Source organism: Mytilus galloprovincialis, chromosome 3 (genome assembly GCF_965363235.1).
Source record: "Mytilus galloprovincialis chromosome 3, xbMytGall1.hap1.1, whole genome shotgun sequence".
Lineage (NCBI taxonomy): Eukaryota > Metazoa > Mollusca > Bivalvia > Mytilida > Mytilidae > Mytilus > Mytilus galloprovincialis.
The window spans coordinates 7,583,278-7,607,243 of record NC_134840.1 but is presented as its reverse complement, the minus strand read 5'-3'; the positions used below and the strand labels follow the sequence as shown (position 1 = coordinate 7,607,243).

The 23,966-nt window shown below is 31.6% G+C and overlaps 2 protein-coding genes across 9 annotated transcripts in view; one reads left to right on the top strand and one right to left on the bottom strand.

The window, feature by feature from the left end:
* The window catches only part of LOC143067081 (vacuolar protein sorting-associated protein 4-like), a 30,705-nt gene extending 20,076 nt beyond the window's left edge, over positions 1-10,629 (top strand). For 3 of the 4 annotated variants that reach the window (XM_076240108.1, XM_076240110.1, XM_076240111.1), the window contains 5 exons: positions 413-461; positions 2,157-2,383; positions 2,943-3,133; positions 7,931-8,007; positions 10,085-10,629. In XM_076240108.1, the coding sequence (XP_076096223.1) occupies positions 413-461; positions 2,157-2,383; positions 2,943-3,133; positions 7,931-8,007; positions 10,085-10,210 (670 nt within the window). In that variant the 3' untranslated portion in view covers positions 10,211-10,629. The other variant, XM_076240109.1, reaches the window with a different exon arrangement.
* A 2,126-nt stretch (positions 10,630-12,755) lies between these two features.
* Positions 12,756-23,966, bottom strand: part of LOC143067088 (uncharacterized) — a 45,475-nt gene continuing 34,264 nt past the window's right edge. For all 5 annotated transcript variants that reach the window (XM_076240120.1, XM_076240124.1, XM_076240123.1 and 2 more), the window contains 6 exons: positions 22,863-22,970; positions 21,738-21,915; positions 19,925-20,024; positions 18,907-19,013; positions 17,601-17,732; positions 12,756-14,420 (listed from right to left, as the gene is read on the bottom strand). In XM_076240120.1, coding sequence (XP_076096235.1) covers positions 14,298-14,420; positions 17,601-17,732; positions 18,907-19,013; positions 19,925-20,024; positions 21,738-21,915; positions 22,863-22,970 — 748 coding nt within the window. In that variant the 3' untranslated portion in view covers positions 12,756-14,297. The remainder of the gene's footprint in view (positions 14,421-17,600; positions 17,733-18,906; positions 19,014-19,924; positions 20,025-21,737; positions 21,916-22,862; positions 22,971-23,966) is intronic.

Genomic DNA, 23,966 nt, shown 5'->3' with positions numbered 1-23,966 from the left:
TATTGGTCTATGTTCAGTTTTAGTGTTTTGGTGTATTGAAAAAGTAAAAGATGTAGATGTCTATTCAGCAGAGTTCATCTGACTTTGACATAATTCATATGAATCATTGATAAATAAATATTACTGACTAAATATCTATTTACATGGCAAAGCAATCCTGTCACAATATCTTCATATGATACTTGTAGTAAAACAATTCAGCAAGTGCACTTTTGTTAAAATATCAATTAAAAACAGGATCATCCACAAAGTTGTATTTTGTTGTTTTAGTTTGTAATTAGAATGCTTACAGATCTACATAGCATCATTATAGCACATTTAACAGTAACAAATGACTGATAATGTATTTTGAACCATGAAAAACCACAAGAAAAACTACTTTGAAAACCCAAAAGATTTTTTTTTTTAATAGGTTGATTAAGGAATTATTTCATCATGCTACAAATCAAGAAGGTAGATCGGTAAGTAAGACAAAGTAGGATGCTGGGTAAGTTAGTAAAGCTAGATGGTAAGTGACTAGAACACACCAGCGACATCACAGGTCCATAACTGAAAGTACCTACTACGGCTTATTTTTAGGCTGAATTTTTAGTATTCATATTGTCATCTGATAAAGTCATTCTGATTTTAAGGTGCAAATTAGAACGTGTTATTTTAGTATAGAAGATGGTAGATCACAATAGTGTGGCAAAATTAGATGGAAGATTAGTAAGTTAGTAGCAGAGTATGTAAAAGTTAAATATTAGAATTAAAAGTAAAGTGGCAATCTAAAAGAGAAGATTTGTTAACCCTTTCCTCCATTGAATTTTTTTTTTGCATACTCGATTTGCATAGGATTTTTCAATAAAATGCAGAAAATATGCTTTAAAGTATTAATGCAATGCGAAAAACAAATATTTCATCAAATAAATTTAAGTCGGATATAATTCCTATGATATTCCTTTTCATATTGGATACACAAATTTTATTAACCCTTTCCTCCATAATGATGCTTTTTGACGCCACCCCCTTTACTCCATAATGACGCCTTTTGACGCTTGTGTAGTACCTCAGTTGAAACGCTTTGACTACAAAATGTCTGCATCAGACTTAAAAAAATTAGCATCCAATATGAAAAGGATATTCATAAGAATATCTGATTTGAATTTCATTGATGAAATATTCATTTTCACAATTAATTAATTAAAAAAAATCCTATGCAAATCAAGTATGTAAGAAAATAGTCAAAGCGTTTCAACTGAGGTACTACACAGGCGTCAAAAGGCGTCATTATGGAGTAAAGGGGGTGGCGTCAAAGGCGTAACTATGGAAGGAAGGGGTAGTTGAAAATAGTCTTTTGAAGTTTTTACATATATTACGAGAGGTAATGTACCCATCTAGTGATAAAGATAAAGATTAAATATTAAGTTCTACTTAATGAATGGCTATTATCTATTTTGAATTTATTGAACCATAAAACTAATTTTTTTACTCTTCACATTGAATAATCCGCGAAGTGGATTATGTAAAATGTGAAGAGTCCAAAATTAGTTTTATGGTTCAATAAAATCAAAATAAATTATTGCCATTCATTATAAATAAATGTCTATCAAAAATAAGGCTCAAAGAACTTTTTTTATCATTTATATTAACAATAACAACGTACACACATGTTGGCGTATGAATACACAACGTCAGAGTGGGCGTGTCGCCATCAAAATTGACAACATTGAAAATAAAACTAATAATTTTAACCAATCAGAAGACAGTAAAAACACCAAATTTATTTATTAGCTTATGTTTCTAAGTAGTTTCTAAACTGTATTTAATGTCAAAGGATTTATACAGGGCTATCATATATTTGTGCTAGGGAATGTAATTAGTTTGAGATTTATACAGGGCTATCATATATTTGTGCTAGGGAATGTAATTAGTTTGAGATTTATACAGGGCTATCATATATTTGTGCTAGGGAATGTAATTAGTTTGAGATTTATACAGGGCTATCATATATTTGTGCTAGGGAATGTAATTAGTTTGAGATTTATACAGGGCTATCATATATTTGTGCTAGGGAATGTAATTAGTTTGAGATTTGAATTATATATTTTTTGGAAACCAGCAATTGGTCCCTTGTCATAATATGCAATGCTGACATGTTGTTTATTGTTTTTTAGGTTATTTTTATTGATGAAATAGACAGCATTTGTCGACAGAGAAATTCAAGAGAGGAAGAACACACACGACGTGTAAAGACAGAACTGCTGAAACAGATGGAAGGGGCAGACAACTCAGATTCTGCAGATAAGATATTCTTGTTATGTGCAACAAACTGTCCATGGGAGCTTGACACTGCTTTCCTTAGGAGATTCCAGAAAAGGATATATATTCCACTTCCAGGGAAGTAAGAAATTTTAATTCATCCATTGGAAGGTGCCTTTTAAACATCACTGAGCCATCTTATGTAGAGTTCTTTGTAATCAGTTGCATTACTTCTGTACATTGAAAGCTGTTAGTAATATCATAAAATTATTTATGACAAAGAAATTATAACAAAACTTTCATAAATTGTCTAACAAAAACATTGTAAAACATGAAAACAATACTAATATTTAGACAACCATGGGCGACATTAAGATGTACATTTTGTAACTGTGCAGAAAATTGTGTATGCATAGAACAAACAATTTAGTTGCATGAAGACTTGCGCCACATAAAAATTTTCTATAAACAAATTAAACTGTCTCAGACTAAAAGTGAGAAGCTATCTCTAGCATAATTACACTGCAAATGTAAAAGTTTATGTAAATATGAATTTCACATTTCCCAGAGGTGCTCGACTAGAAAAATGATACAGCAATTTTGTATTAAAAATATAATTTTCAAAATCATATTATTCCACAATATTTAGGATTTGATCAGGAAGAACCTTGTTGTTAGACATGAAATTTTGAATTTTGTAGAGAGGCCAGAAAAGTCCTGATGAAAATCCACACAAGAGACAATAAGATAGACCTGACTGATACTGAATGGGATCAACTGTGTGAAAGGACTGAAGGGTATTCTGGTAGTGATATAGCCAATATGATGTTAGAGTCTTTGTTTGGTCCAATCAGGGATCTCCAGGCCTCTACTCACTGGAAACAGAGACAAGGTGGGTTCTGTATATCACAGATATGATGTTAGAGTTTTTGTTTGGTCCAATCAGGGATCTCTAGGCCTCTACTCACTGGAAACAGAGACAAGGTGGGTTCTGTATATCACAGACATGATGTTAGAGTCTTTGTTTGGTCCAATTAGGGATCTCCAGGTCTCTACTCACTGGAAACAGAACAAGGTAGGTTCTGAATATCACAGACATGATGTTAGAGTCTTTGTTTGGTCCAATCAGGGATCTCTAGGCCTCTACTCACTGGAAACAAGAGACAAATGTGGGTTCTGTGCATCACATGTATTCTTAAAGATGATGAATAGAAGTTCTTACCAAACAGAGTATGGGTTAATAAATATAAGATAAAGGTATGATAATAAGAAAATCAAGAATAAATGTAACGGTTTATTTCTTCCTCTGTGATATTTTATCCTGGGGATAATTTGTCCTAGTAATTGTTTTCCAGACATGGTATTTCACAGGTAGATTTTTTCCAGAGGAGTGAAAATCTATCTGTGTTATGCAGATAGTATGTTCCAGTATATATTATCCATTCAATATTTCACAGAACCTTGTGAAATAGACTCCCATTAACTACTATGTAAGTTACTTGTAATCAATATATACCTGACTATAATTATAAATGTTTCAAAAAGGTAGAACAAATTTGCATAATTTTTCAATCAAAGGGAGGTAATTATGAGAAATTTTTATTTTAAAGATATTCATATTATATTCCTGAATCTATTTCATAATGATATTTTTCCTTAAATCTAATTTTAATTTTTATATTCATTTATATAAAAAGATGACTTAAAATATGACTTAATAAGAAAGATAATATTTCACAGGTAAATATACTGTAACGTGTAACCAGGCGTTTATATCTCAAACGTCCGTTCCAGTAAATACTTGGATCCAAGTTGTCCACAAACAATACGGTAATGCTAAAAACTACAACTATCTAAATTATGCACATTGAACTAAAATATACACACTGACTCTTTGTCGAAATAAAGTAACAACGGACAATTATATATATACAAATATAATACAATAAACCAGCCTGTCCTCAAGATGGGACGATGTGTCACTTAGAGACAGTATAGCTGGTACAGCTTGTCCTCCGAATGGGACAGTCTGTCAATACAAGACAGAGCGGTCTGGTACAACTTGTCCTCCGAGTGGGACAACCTGTCACTACCAGACAGTGCGGGCTGGAACAACTTGTCCTCCGAGTGGGACAACCTGTCACTACCAGACAGTGCGGGCTGGTACAGCCTGTCCACCGAGTGGGACAGTCCGCCTTGTCAATCCGTTCAACTTGTACGTTTACTTTGTACCCGGTACAAAGTGTCCTTTGAATATTAAGGCTCTTACTAGCGCTTAATATAACCAACGTACGCTCTGTTGACTTGTGACGGCTCATCGACAGCCAACCGACAGCCTCGAGTGCTGTTTCTCACTCTCTTATATACTCTAGGGCGAATTCACTATTTACTGGATAGGGGTGTTCTCTAAATGTTCCCGATACCGAACACAAGAGTACCTCTCAAACACCCCCATACCAATGGACCGAACCACTGACTCTCCCGCCAAACGTCTAAATCCATACAACGCTTCTTTCTGTATAAAACATGCATATATAATACAAGATTCTCCAGATTTATAACCATAACGACCAATAAACATTACAATACTATCCAGTGTACGACATAATAGTGTCCTATGAAAAAGTGTCCACATGGACACTTTTTCATTGAAATTTGGTATTTAATAATGTCCATTGCCATGGAATGGTGTCCCTCAAAAGGACAGATTTTTGCTGCTAACAATATGAAAAAGTGTACACTCACAGGACAAATTTTCATAGTAGTTGCTATTAAATTGTGTCCTCCAAGGGAAGTAATACAAAGGTCATAACAAAGTTTTATTATACATTTGTGTACTTGAATTTTGATTATAATATGAAGGATTGATGAGAAATTGATCAATATTCAAATGTAAACAAATAAATAATATAGAGAAATTTAAGTTCTAAGAAATTCCCAGCAAATGGTAATGACAATGAAAGAATAACAATAAGAAAGAAGTGTAAAATTAAATATGAAGAACTTTATAATATTTATTATGTCAGATAAGAAGGCAATAGAAAATAAATAATGTCCAATGCCATGAAATATTGTCTCCTAAGTGGACAGCATTTTACAGTAACAGTTATGAAATATGGTCCATCTGCAGTACGAATTTTCGTAGTGAATGTTATTTAATTGTGTCCTCAAAGGAAAATAAAATGGAGCAGCATCTAACATGTATATAATTATATTAAAATATATAGATATGAAGATAAGGATGGTATGAGTGCCAATGAGACAATTTTTATGTCAAAGTAACAATTAATTCAAGTTTGTAATTTAAGTTAAAATGTGTCCAGTAATAACAAGGCAATGGATATCATTTAATACTTTAATCATATCAAAAAATGCCCTGGCGGACACAATGTCCTGTGAAAAAAATGTCCACCTGGACAATATTATATGGTAGTGAATAATGTCCATGTTCATGGACACTTTTTCATACCTGAGGACATATTTTCATAGGAAATTGTGTCCAGGACACATTTAAATAAGTAAATATTGTCAAAATGTGTCCGGTGGACATTGAGGACATTATTAAATCCTACAGCTGTTCAAATTGCGTAATTTTGTTCCAATATATTGTTATGGTTAATCTGATTTCCATATTATCAACAACTACATCTTTGTCCCCTGACAAAACTATTTATATAGTTAAAAATATCATCATACTCAAATTCTTCCATAATACTGTTTACAGTAGAAACACAACTATATTTCTACCTTTACTTTTTAATTTATATTTGTACTGAGATCTGAAAACAACTAATTTTTACCTGTATATCACTTACCTTATCTTATATGTATCAAATTAATCATGATGTTATTTCACAATTATGATCTTTGAAATTACTTCTGGTTTTCTTTTATACGTTTCTTGATAATTGTCTTTTTGAAAGAATGATATTTTCTTGAATACTTCAGTAAATTATTTTCAATGGTAATCTGTGAATTTATTTACCATTATAATACATTTTTTTTTAACAATTTAGCTAATTCAAATACACTATTATTATTTCATAGAATTTGTAAAAAGAATTTCTTTTAATAACTATTTAATATTTGACTACCCAGATAGAATTTCACGGTAAAGGAAAAAATATCCCAGGTAAATATTTCCTCCGGATAAAAAAATAACAACATATACTGTGACATTTTTTCCACAGGATCAAATTTCACCCGGATATAATTTTGCTTTACATAAACAGATGAAACAAAGCGAAAATATGTTATGATGACCAATCAGAAACTCCTTTTGATTATAAGAGATATAATTCACAATGTATAGAAATTAATAGAAAATTATAACAAATAATAAAATATATTGAGCCACATAATTATCGGATACTGCCTGTCTAGTTGAAGGATCAAGACTAAGTCAGAGATTTTTCTTACTTTTGAATATTTTTCTTGCAACAGTATTTTTTTTACAAAACCATTGTTATTATGAGAAAATTAAGAGGTAAAACATGCTTCAAACAAGTAGGTCGCTAAAACAATTGTGACCCAATCTAAAACTGTTATTTCTAATAAAGTTGTAAAAATATCCTGTAAGTGACATGTGATGCCATTTAACCACACAATTTCATTAAACAATACAATCAACACCTTTATTAATTAGTCCATTGTTGCCAATAGCTATAAAATTTAATCAGCTGAAAATACATTTTATCGCTATTTGTCAGCAATTACTGGACATCTCAAAGGTTCCTTGAAACTTTGAAGTTACAATAGAAAAATCTGTCAACGCAATGGTTAAGTGATTGTTGTATGACGTCAAAAGTTCAACTGGGGTAGATAACTGGGTCAAGCGGAACAGATCTCCATAAAGCGAAAAGGTGTATTGATTTTCAGTCAAAATCGTAACCGGTTCAACCACTATTTTTCTTTCCCTAATTACAAATTTTAATCACCACAATTTAAATTTTTTACAATATGCAAAAATAACAAATCCCAGCTGAAACCATGCGCACAAATATTTTGCATTGAAAGCTAAAGCCTTAACTTCAAAAGGGAAGCTATGCGCTTAATTTTAATTTGATAGATTGTATATTTCATCATCTTGAATTATGCATAGCAGATATAATGTAATTAATTAAGATCTTTTTGTGTTTACGTTAATAATGCTTAATATGTGTAGAATAAAACTGAGAATGGAAATGGGGAATGTTTCAAAGCGACAACAACCCGACCATAGAGCAGACAACAGCCAAAGGCCACCAATGGGTCTTCAATGTAGCGAGAAACTCCCGCACCTGGAGGCATCCTTCAGCTGGCCCCTAAACAAATATGCATACTAGTTCAGTGATAATAGACGTCATAGTAAACTCCGAAATTATACACAAGAAACAAAGGTTAAAAATCATACCAGACTAACAAAGGCAAGAGGCTCCTGACTTCGGGCAGGCCCAAATTGTGGCGGGTATAAACATGTTTTTTGAAATCTCAACCCTCCCCTATACCTCTAGCCAATGTAGAAGAATCTTTTATGTTTCAGCAAATAATTAAATGATTTAGGTTTTAAGTTTTTCTAAGATCTTTGACAAGATTGACTTCTTATTGAAAATAAAAATTATAATTCTTCCTGAAAGTTTAACAACTGGTATATTACTCATAACTATCTATGCACAAGTGATTATAGATATTATATTTTGTTGTAATGCAGATGGGAAGTTTATGCCTTGTAATCCAGATGAAGATTTATCCATAGAGGCTACAATGAGTTCATTTCCACCAGAAAAGGTGAGGCCATATTTGTAAGGAGCTTTACCTGACTCCCATGCATGGACACATTCCCCATTTATTTTAGATATCATGATCCCATTGGATTTCTACTACCAATACTACTGATGCCATATAGGATCATTATTTTTTTTTATATAGATTAGACCGTTGGTTTTGCCATTTGAATGGTTTTACACTAGAAATTTTGGGGCCCTTTATAGCTTGTTGTTCGGTGTGATAATGATTGCTATTTTTGAAGTATCTGTATGTTACACAGAAACAGCATCATTTAATGTTGAGTACAACTTTTACCATCTGCTGCACTTATATAATAATTCAAATACTTAATGCACCATTTAATAAAAGTAAAAAAATAAGGAGACTTAGTATATCAATAGCCTGTCAACACAGGTTGTAAGTTAGAATCTTGCACAAGGTGTGATAGCCTCAAATCTTTATTGACTAGGATTGTCAGTTTTCCAACTGAAAGCTCCACCAATAAAAACTGGCCTCCATAAAACAGCACAAAATGAAAAATCCTGAATAATAATGAGCTGATGTATTATTTTTGTTTGTTACAAGCAAGACACAAGTACTTGATTACTTGGTGACATCCATAATATTTCCATTAATACAGGCTTAAAGATCTAATTATCTTCTTCAAAAAAACTAGCTAACCATTTGATACATGTATCCATATTCTTTTGAATAAGTACTTTGCAGTTTCCTAAAAGATAATAAGTTTATGTAACTTCTGATAGATCCTGACTTGTTTGACATATTTTTAGCTCACCTGGCCCGACGGAAAGAAACCAAACATGGCATGAATATTCCTTATGAGGTGCTGACCAAGTGTTGTTACTTTGTAGCCGATCCATCATCCAAGATGGCCGCCAGCAGGGACTTAGTTTAACATAGGACCCTATGGGAAGTACATACAAATGACTTCTTTTAGTAAACCATTGAATGGAATGAAACAAAACATAGCATGAATGTTCCTGTTGAGTTGCTAACCAAGTGTTGTTACTTTGTCATCCATCAAACATTCAAGATGGCTGCCAGTGGGGGGGACTTAGTTTAACATAGGACCCTATGGGTAATACATTCAAATTTCTTTTTTTAGAGAACCACTGAATGGAATGAAATCAAACATAGCATTAATGTTTCTTATGAGATGCTGACCAAGTGTTGTTACTTTGTAGCCGATCCATCATTCAAGATGGTCGCCAGTGGGAGGTTTAGTTTAACATAGGACCCTAGGGGAAATGCATACAAAATTCTTCTTTTAGAGAACCACTAAATGGAATGAAACCCTACATAGCATAAATGTTCCTTATGAGGTGCTGATCAAGTTTTGTAACTTTGTAGCCAAATTTTATCTTTTTTTTATATGATTTCAAAAACCCAAGTAGAGTCAGGTGAGCGATACAGGCTCTTGAGAGCCTCTAGTTTTTGATTACTGTTATTTGTTGAAGGCCCTAAATTGACCTTCAGGTCCTTATGTTTTTTTGCATTGTTGTCTTACCTATATTTTATGCTACAACTTTATGCACTGCTTTGGTGTAGGGGACATAAAGGCTAACTCTTGCCCATCTGTCCCGATATTAGCTTCTGTTCTCTACTTATTTAAGTTTGTCTCAATCAAATGTTTGAAACTCATACACAATGCTTATTACCTCAAAACTCAGATAAAGTTCAAATGTGAAACTTTTACTGTTCTGGAGTTATGCCCCTTTATAATGTTATATGCAAGTAGGTCATATCATTGATTTTTTATGCCCTATTTATGGGTATTATGTTTTCTGGTCTGTGCCTCTATTTGTCTGTTCGTTCATCCGTCTGTCCCACTTCAGGTTAAAGTTTTTGGTTGAGGTAGTTTTTGATGAAGTTGAAGTCCAATCAACTTGAAACTTAGTAAACATGTTCCCTATGATATGATCTTTCAAGTTTTACTGCCAACTCAAAGATTTTACCACATTTTCATGGTCCACTGAACATAGAAAATGATAGTGCCAATGGGGCATCCATGTGCTGGGGACACATTCTTGTTTTAACATAAATTGCTTATAAAAATTGCTATTTTATTATATTGTAGGTAATTCCTAGAAATGTAGCATTACAAGACTTTGAGAAGTCTGTACAGAGCCATGGTCGAACTGTTACTGAAGTGGAACTTAAAAGGTTTGACGACTTTACAACATCATTTGGAGAAAGTGGTTGATCTGATCATCTCAACAAAGATATTTATGACTCATCTTGTTACAACTTAGGAAAACAGAATTTATGAATGGACATTTGTCCTTTCTGTGCAATTAAGCAAAAGAATAGTTCTGTTCCGATTATTTTATATTTATATATAGTTGAGAATTTGTGACAAACACATATATATATATATATATATATTAAATTTGTTGGATTCAAATGTTTTATTTTTATTTGTCATAGACTAAGGCAAGATTTTAAAAGGAACATATTTTGTTGTATAATAAACTAAGTTTTTTAATACTTGCCAGTAGTTTCAGAAATGGGAGGCATGTATTTTATAATTAGACAACAATATTCTAATAAAGCTATATATTTAGAAGGAGTAGACAAGCCTTATTTTGTATATATATATTCTAATAAAGCTATATATTTAGAAGGAGTAGACTAGCCTTATTTTGTATATATATATTCTAATAAAGATATATATTTCGGAAAGAGAAGGGGTATTCATATGGATTAAGATGAAATTCAGAATGGAAATGGGGATTGTGTCAATGAGACAACAACCCCACAAAAGAGCAGACAACAGCCGAAGGCTACCAATATGTCTTTAATGCAGCAAGAAACTTCTGCAACCAGAGGTCTATTTAAGGGAGTTCGCTTCTCAGTTTCAAAATAATTAATTTTACAAAACACTAGTTTATATTGATAAGGGATTAATAAAGGAATCAAAATAGGTAAAAAAATATATAGGTCAATATGCTTGTTTTTTTTTAAGGCATTCAAATGAATGAAACCAGAGGAATCCAAAAATCTGACAAAAATCCCAAAACATGACGAGTGAACTTCCTTTAGGTCTATCTGCCAATTGTATAATGTACATGTCGATGTGAAGAAAGTCCCTGACCTTGAGCAAATGTTTATGGTTCAATGATCAATTTTATGTTTTTTTCATTTTGTTTGTGTGTATATGAGTAATAAGTACACTACTAGTACTTGACCTATTGGTCTAAAAGGTTCATACTTAAATCAACCAAACATTGACCTTTTTTTATGGTTCAATGACTGAAATGAGCATGTTGAGATAATTGAAAGATGATTTTAAATTGGTCTATAGAATAATTGTCAACTCTGTTGTTAAGTCTCTTGGTCTTTTGTGGAGAGTTGTCTCATTGGTAATTATACCACATCTTTTTTTTTATATTAAATATAAAGCTTTATTACAACTATAACATAAACTCAACATGATCCAAGAAAATGAAGTCAAGATCATATAAACCAAACAAGAAATACATGTACACCTTATAATCATTCAATACACTAAATAAAGATGAACTGTTGCTTATTGTTTCTAAGAAACAGACTGTATAACCAAAGAAACTAAAAATTGACCAATGAACCATGATAATGAGGTCAAGATGAACCATGCCAGGCAGACATGTACAGCTAACAAGCCTTCCATACAACAAATATAGTTGACCTATTGTTCATAGTTTAAGAAAAACAACAAAACACATAAAAACTGAACACTGAGCAATGAACCATGAAAATTAGGTAAAGGTCAAATAAAAACTGCGAGACTGACATGTTCATCATAAAATATTTCCATACACCAAATATAGTTGACCTTTTGCATAAAGTATTAGAAAAAACCTTTTGCATAAAGTATTAGAAAAAAACTCGAAAACTTATTTTTGACCACTGAACCATGAAAATGAGATCAGGGTCAGATGATACCTGCCAGCTAGACATGCACACCTTACAAGCATGTCTTATACCAAATATAGTAGACCTATTGCATACAGTTTAAGAAAAGCATACAAAAAACCAAAAACTTAACTAAACCATTGAACCATAAAAATGAGGTCAAGATCAGATGACACCTGCCAGTTGGACATGTACACCTTACATTAATGTCATACACCAAATATAATAGGCCTATTGCTTATAGTATGTGCAATATGGACTTGACCACCAAAACTTAACTTGTTCACTGATCCATGAAATGAGGCCAAGGTCAATTGAAAACTGTCAGAGGGCATGAGGATATTGCAAGGTACTCACATACCAACTAGTTATTTTATTACCCATAATAAAAGAGAAATTTAAATTACAAAATATCAACTTTTTTTTCAAGTAAGTAACTGAACACTGAAAATGAGGCCAAGGACAATGGACATGTGACACTTGAAAACTTTGTAAAATAAGGCATCTATATATAAAGTATGAACCATCCTTGTCTTCCACCTTCTAAAATATAAAGCTTTTAAGAAGTTAGCCAACGCTATGTAAAGTCGCAGGCTTGACAAAAACAACAGATAAATGGAGCAACAAGGTGACTACAATATAGCTTCATCACCTCAAGTCCCCCAAAAATACTTCATGTCTGATGTAATGCAGTCTTTCAAAAAAAAAAACCTAATTGGGGATGGATTAAATGTGTGACAAAAAGCAGTAAGCTGTGTAAATTGTTTTGAGAGGTGATCAACTAAATCTTATATCTGGTACTTGGTTATGCATTATTTTGTATATCCAATTGAGGTAGACATTTAAAAGAGGGATTCATTTTGTTGATATCTTTTATTTTTAGAAAAAAGTAACAGCAGATTGAAACAAGTGAAAATTTTAGTATATATGAAAATAATTTATAATATTGCACTTAAAAATTGGTAAAAAACTCTTTCTGTTGACATATAACTGTAGAACTGATTATTGCACTTTGAAGTAACATGAAAATTTTGTATAAAGACTTATAAATAAAGCACTCAACATTTAAATACATATAAATACATTTACACTTGGCCTATCTACTGCAATGCCAATTAATATTCAGAATATCAATATAACTTCTATCATTTGAGATAAACATGCTTTTACAATGATTTAGGCCAGTGACACAGAAAGTAAGAACATTGAAGAAAAGAATTATCACATTTTATAAACCTTACAAAATATATCAATTATCTTTATTTTATAATAATACAATTTTTTGGCACACGAACACCACCTTTGCTAACTTGTCTGTAATGTAATAATTTGCCATAATATATTTAGAATATATAATATTTTTATGAAAGACAATCTATAACATTCAAAAACAAAAATTATCTCATAATTTAGAACCTTTCTCCATCATTAACTACTACCATTACAATACATTCATGCCTCAAAACATATCAATAAATACTATAAATTAATGTATGCTATCACAGTTCATAGATTTAAAGCTATTAGCCTTGTCTCAAATACAATTTTATACAAACAAAACTAAAAACAAATTCATTACAAGTTACTTTTAAATACAGTAAAATAATTACTCCTATTTAATCATGAGTAAGTACATAGTTGGCTGTGCTACAGTTGAATGAGAATCTACAATGTCAGTTATAAATTTGGCCTGAGATGATTGTGAAATAAAAAAAATACAGTTATATATAAATATATTGACATTTTACAAAGCAAACTTACTTTTACCATACACATATATGAGCTTGCTCACTATGGCTTTTCACTTGCACCATTTAGAGTTGTGCAGTTACTATTTCACAGACAGTTAATCTTTAGTAAAAAGAGTTCCGAATTAATTTTCAACACAACAATAGAATAGGTGAAAATCAATGGTCCTTTTAAAACAGCTTTGCTTTAATAGATTCATGCATGGTCATGACACATTATACTTATTCTAAATACAATATCACATTTACAAACTTCTTTTTGAAGAGTAGTATAAATGTAAAAATAGCTTCTTGACATGGATTTGTACAAGCTTGGAATGACTGTGTTAACAAACCAGATTACCTGAGTGACTACAATTTCAGTACATTATTTTGATTTGCTTGTATACACTTATTTTTAACTTTTTTCTCCCATCTCAAACTTACTCAAAAGCAAATTGATAATTGAATAGTATGCATGTTATTCAAAGTAATCTTCCTATGCATTTTTGTGCTGTCAATTTTGTGATCTTGTATATTTTTCTCTTTTTCTCTCTGTTTTGTGCTACAAAACATCACAGAAATCAGCAGTTTGGAACATTTCTGTCTTGTTTCAAATTTCTCCATCTTGATTAAAAGCAGTTGGTATCTAGAGTTATCTTTCCTTGTTTAGAACCAATAGTTGATAGGGCCAATAATACTGGTCTGGAACAGAATCAGTAGTACCAAACAGGATAGAACAATGATGGTTATCAAGTAGGCTGGCATAATTGGAATGTGGAATAACTTGGCCTAAAATGTACAAATAATTTCATGTAATTATAGACATATAAAAGCTACTGTTTTGTTTATCTAACAACAAAAGGCTCCTTTAATAAGGACATTGAATCCTCTCCTGTTAAACATATCTAACAACAAAAGGCTCCTTTAATAAGGACCTTGAATCCTCTCCTGTTAAACATATGTAGCAATAAAACCATTAGTTACAATGGCACAGATATTGTGGAATTGTGACAATGTTTAATCTATATCCGCTTAAAGAAAAGTATAAAAAAAAAATGGTAAAGTAATTTTAGGATGTATAGATGAACTTTTGTTTAATATCCAGTGGCTAATATTACATGCAAATCATGAAAAGAACATGTTAATGAGAATTAAATTTGAACCCCATGCTGTGTACTAGACTAACATGCTGAGATGGATTATTATATTTATACAAGGCTGTATCATAACTAGTTAACCAGTCTTTGATCAGACTTCTAAATGCTGCTTGCATAGAGTAAATGCACCAAATATAAACGATTTATTCTTTGGCCAGACATGAAATAAACCCACACTAGAGACGAGTATGCTACCACGAGGCATATGAGGTGGTGTCATTAAATTGTAATAATTCTATTCTACCTTGTTTTTGTTCAATTAATTTAGAAAACAAGAGTGTGCACACTGAAATGTCATTGATCATTGATACTGTGGATTCATTTTTATTCGTGGTATACCAATTTTCGTGGGTTTCGTGGGTCACAGCGAACCACGAATTTAAGAATTCAACGAAGAATAATCCCGAGAAATGTGTATGGGGTCGGATGTTTATTTCCGGTTATGTTATGCAGTTCTAGTATAGTGTTGACTAACGATAAACATTGTAACATAACACGTGTTTTTTTTGTTGAAAGAAGATACAAGTATTTTAATTAAATCAATAATAAATATATCGAATATCAGTGATAATTTACTTTCTAAAATTGATTAGCACTGTTCACGGAAAATAACTGCAAGTTGTTAATTACCGTGTCATAGGCAAAAAGTTTGGTTTACTAGTGATTTAAAATCAATAGGATTAAGTACGGGGGTATTGCCCGTAGGTAATATTGTTTATGACAGGAACATTTATTTTCACACCTTATACTTACAGTTACACATGACTGTTTATTATATCGTGATTAGGGAAATGAGCTTTCAATCATAAAGTTTTTAACGCCTTATAGAATTCCGACAAGAATTTATAAATTGTAAAACAAACAAATAATTAGTTGTCGCTGTCCATTATTGTAATAGCAGTTATCAATGAACACTTTAATCTAGAATGACCAAGCGAGGATTTTGACAATTCAAAACTTTTTCAATGAATTCCTTGTTTTTTGTTTGTTTTATTATTGATCAAACCAAGGAGGTTATATGATCTCCTAAATCAAAAAGAATTCCACGAATTACGTATCTGAATTTTTTTTTGTAATCAGCGATCCACGAATTTACGTATACCACGAAACGTCTTTTTTTCTCTATCCACGAAAATTGATACCCACGAAAATAAATGAATCCACAGTATTATGTTGATAGTCCTAAATATAAAGCTTTATTACAACTGTCACATAAACTTAACATTAAACAAGAAAACTAAACATTGACAAATGAACCATGAATATGAGGTCAAAGTCAGATGAACCATGCCAGGCAGATATGTACAGCTAACAATTATTCCATACAACAAAATATAGTTGACCTATTGCTTATAGTTTCAGAAAAACAGACAAAAACACAAAAACAAAACACTGAGAAATGAACCGTAAAAATGATGTCGAGGTCAAATAAAACCTGGGCGACTGACATAGAGATCATAAAATATTTCCATACACCAAATATAGTTGACCTGTTGCATACAGTATAAGAAAAACAGACCAAAACACAAAACTTAACTATAACCACTGAACCATGAAAATGAGGTCAAGGTCAGATGACACCAACCAGTTGGACATGTACACTTTACTGTACTCCGGTACTGGCATGAAAATACGGATTTTTTGTGTTATTAAATTTGCTGTTACAAAATGTTAAAAATTATTTTAAATTAAGGAATGTATCTCCCTCATGCAAAGCTCTGATTCCTTTCACGGATTTGGCTATACTTTTTTGGAACTTTTGGATCAAAGCTTTCATCTTTTATATAAGCTTTGGATTTTACATATTTTGGCCACAAGCATCACTGAAGAGACATGTATTGTCGAAATGCAGATCTGGTGCAGAAAAATTGGTACCGTTAATGTTATTACAGTCCTTCCATACATTGAATATACTAGACCTATTGCCTATAGTATCTGAGATATGGACTTGACCACCAAAACTTAACCTTGTTCACTGATCCATAAAATGAGGTCAAGGTCAAGTGGAAACTGTCTGAGGGGCATGAGGACCTTGGGTACGCACTTACCACATATAGTTATCCTATTACTTAAAATAAGAGAGAATTTAACATTTCAAAACAAGAATGTGTCCCCTGTGCCCATCAGCACTATCATTTTCTATGTTCAGTGGACTGTGAAAATGGGGGAAAATCTCTAATTTGGCATTAAAATTAGAAAGATCATATCATAGGGAACATGTATACTAAGTTTCAAGTAGTTGAACTTGAAATTCATCAAAAAATACCTTGACCAAAAAAGTGGGACAGAAGGACAAACAAACGCACAGACCAGAAAGCATAATGCCCATAAATGGGGCATTAAAATTAGTAAGATCATATCATAGGGAACATGAAAACTAAGTTTCAAGTTGATTGGACTTCAACTTCATCAAACTACCTCGACCAAAAACTTTAACCTGAAGCGGATGAACAGACAAACAAACTAACGGACGAAGGAATGGATGAAATGACAGACACATAGACCAGAAAACATAATGCCCATAAATGGGGCATAAAAACTTAACTTTTTTTTCAAGTAGTCACTGAGCCATGAAAATGAGGTCAAGGACATTGGACATGTGACTCACAGAAACTTCGTAAAATGAGGCATCTATATACAAAGTATGAAGCATCCAGGTCTTCCATCTTCAAAAATATAAAGCTTTTAAGAAGTGAGGTAACACCGCCACCGCTTCACTATCCCTATGTGAAGCTTTTTGTGACTAAAGTCGCAGACTCAATAAAAAAACAGTAATTTTTATAATCCTTCAAATTATACATTATTATCTTACCCTTAATTTAGTATTTGATACAAAGTTCATGAACGAATCAAGATCTAGCTGGGAACTTCCTTTGTAACCAAAAACTCTCATTTCTAATGCAATCTTTATAATCCTACTGCATACGGAATTGACTCTGGCTGCCTGAAATAAAACATATCTAATGTAATCTTTATAATTTATAAACACACTTAGAATTTACTCTGCCTGTCAAAAAAAAAAGCTTTGGAATATTCCAAAGGTGGTATGACAGGCTAATTACAGTTATGATTCCATGAATTGGAAAATAAAGCAGTATAATAAATCTACCAGATAACATCCTTCATATGTCAATAGACTGATGGATACAAGAGTTAAGAGCTATGAATTTTGTCTCAGATATTTTGATAAAGGGTTCAAATTTGTAAAAACTGCAAAAATAGCCTCGTATGATACTCAAGAGTAAGATTTTACTTGTCCATTAAGTCTTGTCTTGAGTCGACAGTCATTCAGTGAATAAGGTATTTTTTTTATAGTTTCTTATCTTTTTTTCAAAACATATGGTACATACATGACATATATTTAATAAAATTGAGAATGGAAATGTGGAATGTGCCAAAGAGACAACAACCCGACCATAGAGCAGACAACAGCCGAAGGCCACCAATGGGTCTTCAATGCAGCGAGAAAATCACGCACCCGGAGGCATCCTTCAGCTGGCCCCTAAACAAATATGTATACTAGTTCAGTGATAATGGACGTCATACTAAACTCCGAATTATACACAAGAAACTTAAAATTAAAAATCATACAAGACTAACAAAGGCCAGAGGCTCCTGACTTGGGACAGGTGCAAAATGTGGCAGGGTTAAACATGTTTATGAGATCTCATCCCTCCCCTATACCTCTAGATATTTTGCTACAATATATATTGCATATAATTGTATTTGTGTAAAATATATTTCTGTTGAATTATTGCCAAGATCAATTTTCTATATAGCTGACTTTGCTCATTGTTGAAGACAGTACAATGACCTATAGTTGAAGGGTGTACAGTGACCTATAGTTGTTAATTTCTGTGTCATTTGGTCTCTTGTGAAGAGTTGTCTCACTGTTAATCTTACCACATCTTTTTAGTATTTGTGTCCAGATTACATTGCCTGGTTCATTTTTAAGTCAATTAAATTTTTGAAAGAACGGCATAATTTAACTTTTTTGAAATTTCAGGGGCAATATTAAGGTTTTCATCATACCCCAATTGTATTCTGATAAGTTACATTCATTATAAATATCTTATTCAATTGTATTCATTTATAAGTACAATAATCTATTGACTTACCTGAAACAAAGGAAAACACAACATGATGAAAAATACCATTGGAAAAAACGTCCTATACAGCCAGATCTTTGGTAGGTCATTCTTATTCAGGACAAGTATACTTATACCTGCAAATATACAGTAGAAAATATTAATCAAATTAATAAAAGTGACTTAAACATTATACAAGGTATTTGTATTCTTTATATTTCAATCTTAAATGCATGCAATCTATATGCATTAGAATTAAAACAAAGTAACCAACAAAACATACATTGTTCTGCTATTTTTTCATGTTTCAGAAAATAAACACCTGACAAATGAAAGGATCATTTCTATCCTTACATATGTCATACAGACTGATGAACAAAGGAAACATTATCTATTGTGTACAGCTAGTTTAACAGAAATGTATCAGACAAATATACATATGCATCCAATCTTCATACCAAATATTGTTGACATACCATGGATAGGAAATGCTAAAGACATCATCTTGAAAACATAACCAGACCACTTGAGTGTGAAATTAAATAAATGTTTTAAATACTTGATATAAATTTAAAGTCCATGTGACATAAGGCTATCATCATTTTTATCAAATATCATATGTCCTGCTATTTTTGAGGAAAAATTCTGCTTCAAGTTATTTTAGGACTCAAACTTTAACATGCCAAGCTCATGTTCAATATATTGAGTTCTTACCTATAATAGTTAGTTCACAAAATATATTGAGTTCTTACCTATAATAGTTAGTTCACAAATATATTGAGTTCTTACCTATAATAGTTAGTTCACAGATATATTGAGTTCTTACCTATAATAGTTAGTTCACAAATATATTGAGTTCTTACCTATAATAGTTAGTTCACAAATATATTAAGTTCTTACCTATAATAGTTAGTTCACAGATATATTGAGTTCTTACCTATAATAGTTAGTTCACAGATATATTGAGTTCTTACCTATAATAGTTAGTTCACAGATATATTGAGTTCTTACCTATAATAGTTAGTTCACAAATATATTGAGTTCTTACCTATTATAGTTAGTTCACAAAATATAACACAAATCAATGATGTCATTCTCGCCATTGGACCATTCAATACACTCAGGTTCTGTCGTACCGATAAAACATCCTGAAAACATATTTGGGGTTTTAAGATATTTTAAGACAGAAGTTGCAAATATTATACCATAATACACTTTGTTAAGTGTCTAACTTCCATGTAAAATATCATAAATGATTTCTTTAATAGTCATTAACTTCAAATTCACACAGAGAAAATTTAAATATATATAAAACTTGAAATCACTTGATGAAGAAAACGGTCTCTTCCTGTACTCTGTAACAAGAGGGCACCAAAGTTTCACTAATTTTGATTTTTTCACCCACATATGTTTAAGAAACAGACAAAAATTTCCATTTTGTGTTCATTTTGTAGATGTATACTTATTTACATATACATTGTAGTTCCAAAAATTTAAATTGAATCATTATAAAAATGGATTTGAACGTTGAATCCACTTTCAAATCATTTGGGATTCTGTAAGGAGGAGTACCGAAAATTGCAACCATGATAAATTACACATGCTCCTTCCACAAAAAGGTCTGCAGATAATTGATGAGGGTCTTAATGGGGGTATCTTCACTTTTCCCGTTTGAATTGTTTTACATTTGTAATTTCAGGGCCTTTTTCAGCCAACTATTCAGTATGGGCTTTGCTCATTGTTGAAGGCAGTACAGTGACCCATAGTTGTTAATTTCTGAGTCATATGGTCCTTTGTGAAAAGTTATAAATTGTTACTTGGATGGAGAGTTGTCTCATTGGCAATCATACCATATCTTCTTTTTTATACTTGGTAAAAACTTGACATACGTTTCAAAAGCATAACATATGGAAACAAAACTTTTGCCAACATTTCAGTCTATCAATAGCTGATGTGACCTTTATCTATATACATATAGCTATGACCCTACAATCAGTAGCTGATGTGACCTTTATCTATATATATATATATATAGCTATGACCCTACAATCAATAGCTGATGTGACCTTTATCTATATATATATAGCTATGACCCTACAATCTATAGTTGATGTGACCTTTATCTATATATATATATAGCTATGACCCTACAATCAATAGCTGATGTGACCTTTATCTATATATATATATATATAGCTATGACCCTACAATCAATAGCTGATGTGACCTTTATCTATATATATATAGCTATGACCCTACAATCTATAGTTGATGTGACCTTTATCTATATATATATATATAGCTATGACCCTACAATCAATAGCTGATGTGACCTTTATCTATATATATATAGCTATGACCCTACAATCAATAGTTGATGTGACCTTTATCTATATATATATATAGCTATGACCCTACAATCAATAGCTGATGTGACCTTTATCTATATATATATAGCTATGACCCTACAATCTATAGTTGATGTGACCTTTATCTATATATATATATAGCTATGACCCTACAATCAATAGTTGATGTGACCTTTATCTATATATATATATATATAGCTATGACCCTACAATCAATAGCTGATGTGACCTTTATCTATATATATATATAGCTATGACCCTATAATCAATTGGGTTTTCTTCATCCCTAACAACATTATTAAACTAGGTTTGGCTAAAGATTGACGTTATGGTTCAGAAGATAACATTGCAAAATCTGATAGATATTCATAAATAATGGCTCCAAGATTAGTGAGAGAACTTTATAATATACTACCAACTCATTCAGATGAGCTATACAATTGATTTCATTAAATGTTAACAAACCAAATAGCATATTTATAATTGTTTTACCTTCATGGCAATCCTAAGATCTGAAGATTTTTCTTGCAACCTAAGTGCCAGTCCACGTATATAGAATAACATCATTTCACATTGAGTGACATAATTAGCTACCACAGCCAATGACACAGAATTCAGCACCATTATTCCTAACAGTTCTATACAAAATAACACCCAATGGACTGTTTTACTGTGAAAATAAGACTATCATTAATAAATGCTATAAAAACACATATGTGTAGGTAAATATAATAATTATTATTTTAACAACACTGTTTTAAGTGTTGAATGGAGTGTGACGGTGAACTATGTTTACACTGAACACCACAAGTCAAGTGTATAGCATTAAAATACACACAAACATTAACAAAATGGCAACTGATCCAGAAATATATTCCTAAATGTCATGCTATGTACACAATATGAAATCATAGCACAAAATTTATGATAAACAAAAAAATATAGCATATTTTTGTTTCCCAATAAAAACAAGACATCATTGAGATGGGAAAAAATTTGTATAGATAAGCTGATATGAAGCACTTTTAAATTTATTACAAAGTCTTGATAGTGCTGAGAGTGATTTATTCTATGTTTTTTAGTTAAAGTGTTGTATTTGGCAAAGTTTTTGACCTTGACCTTTGATCAAGGAAGTTGTACATACATTATGACACATCTTCTGGTGTCGTTTAACATACATGTCAAGTATAAACTTTAAAATCATAACAGTTCTCAAGATATATAGAGCGTACACAATCTTTACCATAGGACATGGGGTTGTCATCTGAAACCTAATTTTCTGACCATGAACTTTGACCTACAAAGTTGTTCATTTTTTTTAGTGCTAGTTCATATACATGGCGAGCTTAAAGTATGAAATTATTACAGTTCCCTAGATATCATGGATATGGAGCGGATACAATTGATCACATTTGATAGGGATAGATGGATAGACGGACGGACAGACAAACTGATCACTGTAGGGCAACCTGCAACCAAGCATGGCCCTAATGAATTTTCAACAATTTAACAAGAATCTACATATTTTTACCAGATATAAATACAAATTAATTTATAATAAAAAAAATATAACATTCTTTACCAATAATTAATAGCTAGTTTTAATTGAATTCTTACCCTGTGGCTTGAAAAAAAATCAACTTGGGAAAATCAAATGCCCATTCATACATTCCTTGTAAAATAAGTGTGCTGAAAACCCATAATGCTCCTAAAACTTGGAATAACCTGAAAAAAATGAAATATTCTTACACATTAAAAAAACAATCTTGCTGCTTACAAGCTTGTCATTCTGTAACTTAGAAATTTGATAGATTGGTGTTTTTAGATCTTTTAATAATGCCACTTTCAGTTGTATTGTATTATTTTGTGAGGATCAGTTTGTAATAGTAGAAGAAGCCTGAGTGCCTGGAGAGAAGCACAACCTTAGGTAAGAAAACTGACAAGGATCCTTTTCAATTAAGATTGGAGAACAGTGCACCTGACATGTGGTGGATTAAGATTGGAGAACAGTGCACCTGACATGTGGTGGATTCGTACTAACTGTATCTTATTTTCTATATTCTATGTAATGATTAGTTATACTATAAACATTTGACACTTTACATTAGACTTATAAAAACCAAAGAATCATATTATGTGTATGTTTTTGCAATTAATGCCATGTCTATTGAAAAGAAATATTTATCTAATGTAAACTTGTAGCCTAGATATATTTGTTACAAGAATGCCATGTCTATTGAAAAGAAATATATATCTAATGTAAACTTGTAGCCTAGATATATTTGTTACAAGAATGCCATGTCTATTAAAAAGAAATATTTATCTAATGTAAACTTGTAGCCTAGATATATTTGTTACAAGAATGCCATGTCTATTGAAAAGAAATATATATCTAATGTAAACTTGTAGCCTAGATATATTTGTTACAAGAATGAACACCAAAGATCTTACCTAATCTAATGTAAACGTGTAGCCTAGATATATTTGTTACAAGAATGCCATGTCTATTGAAAAGAAATATTTATCTAATGTAAACTTGTAGCCTAGATATATTTGTTACAAGAATGCCATGTCTATTAAAAAGAAATATATATCTAATGTAAACTTGTAGCCTAGATATATTTGTTACAAGAATGCCATGTCTATTAAAAAGAAATATTTATCTAATGTAAACTTGTAGCCTAGATATATTTGTTACAAGAATGCCATGTCTATTGAAAA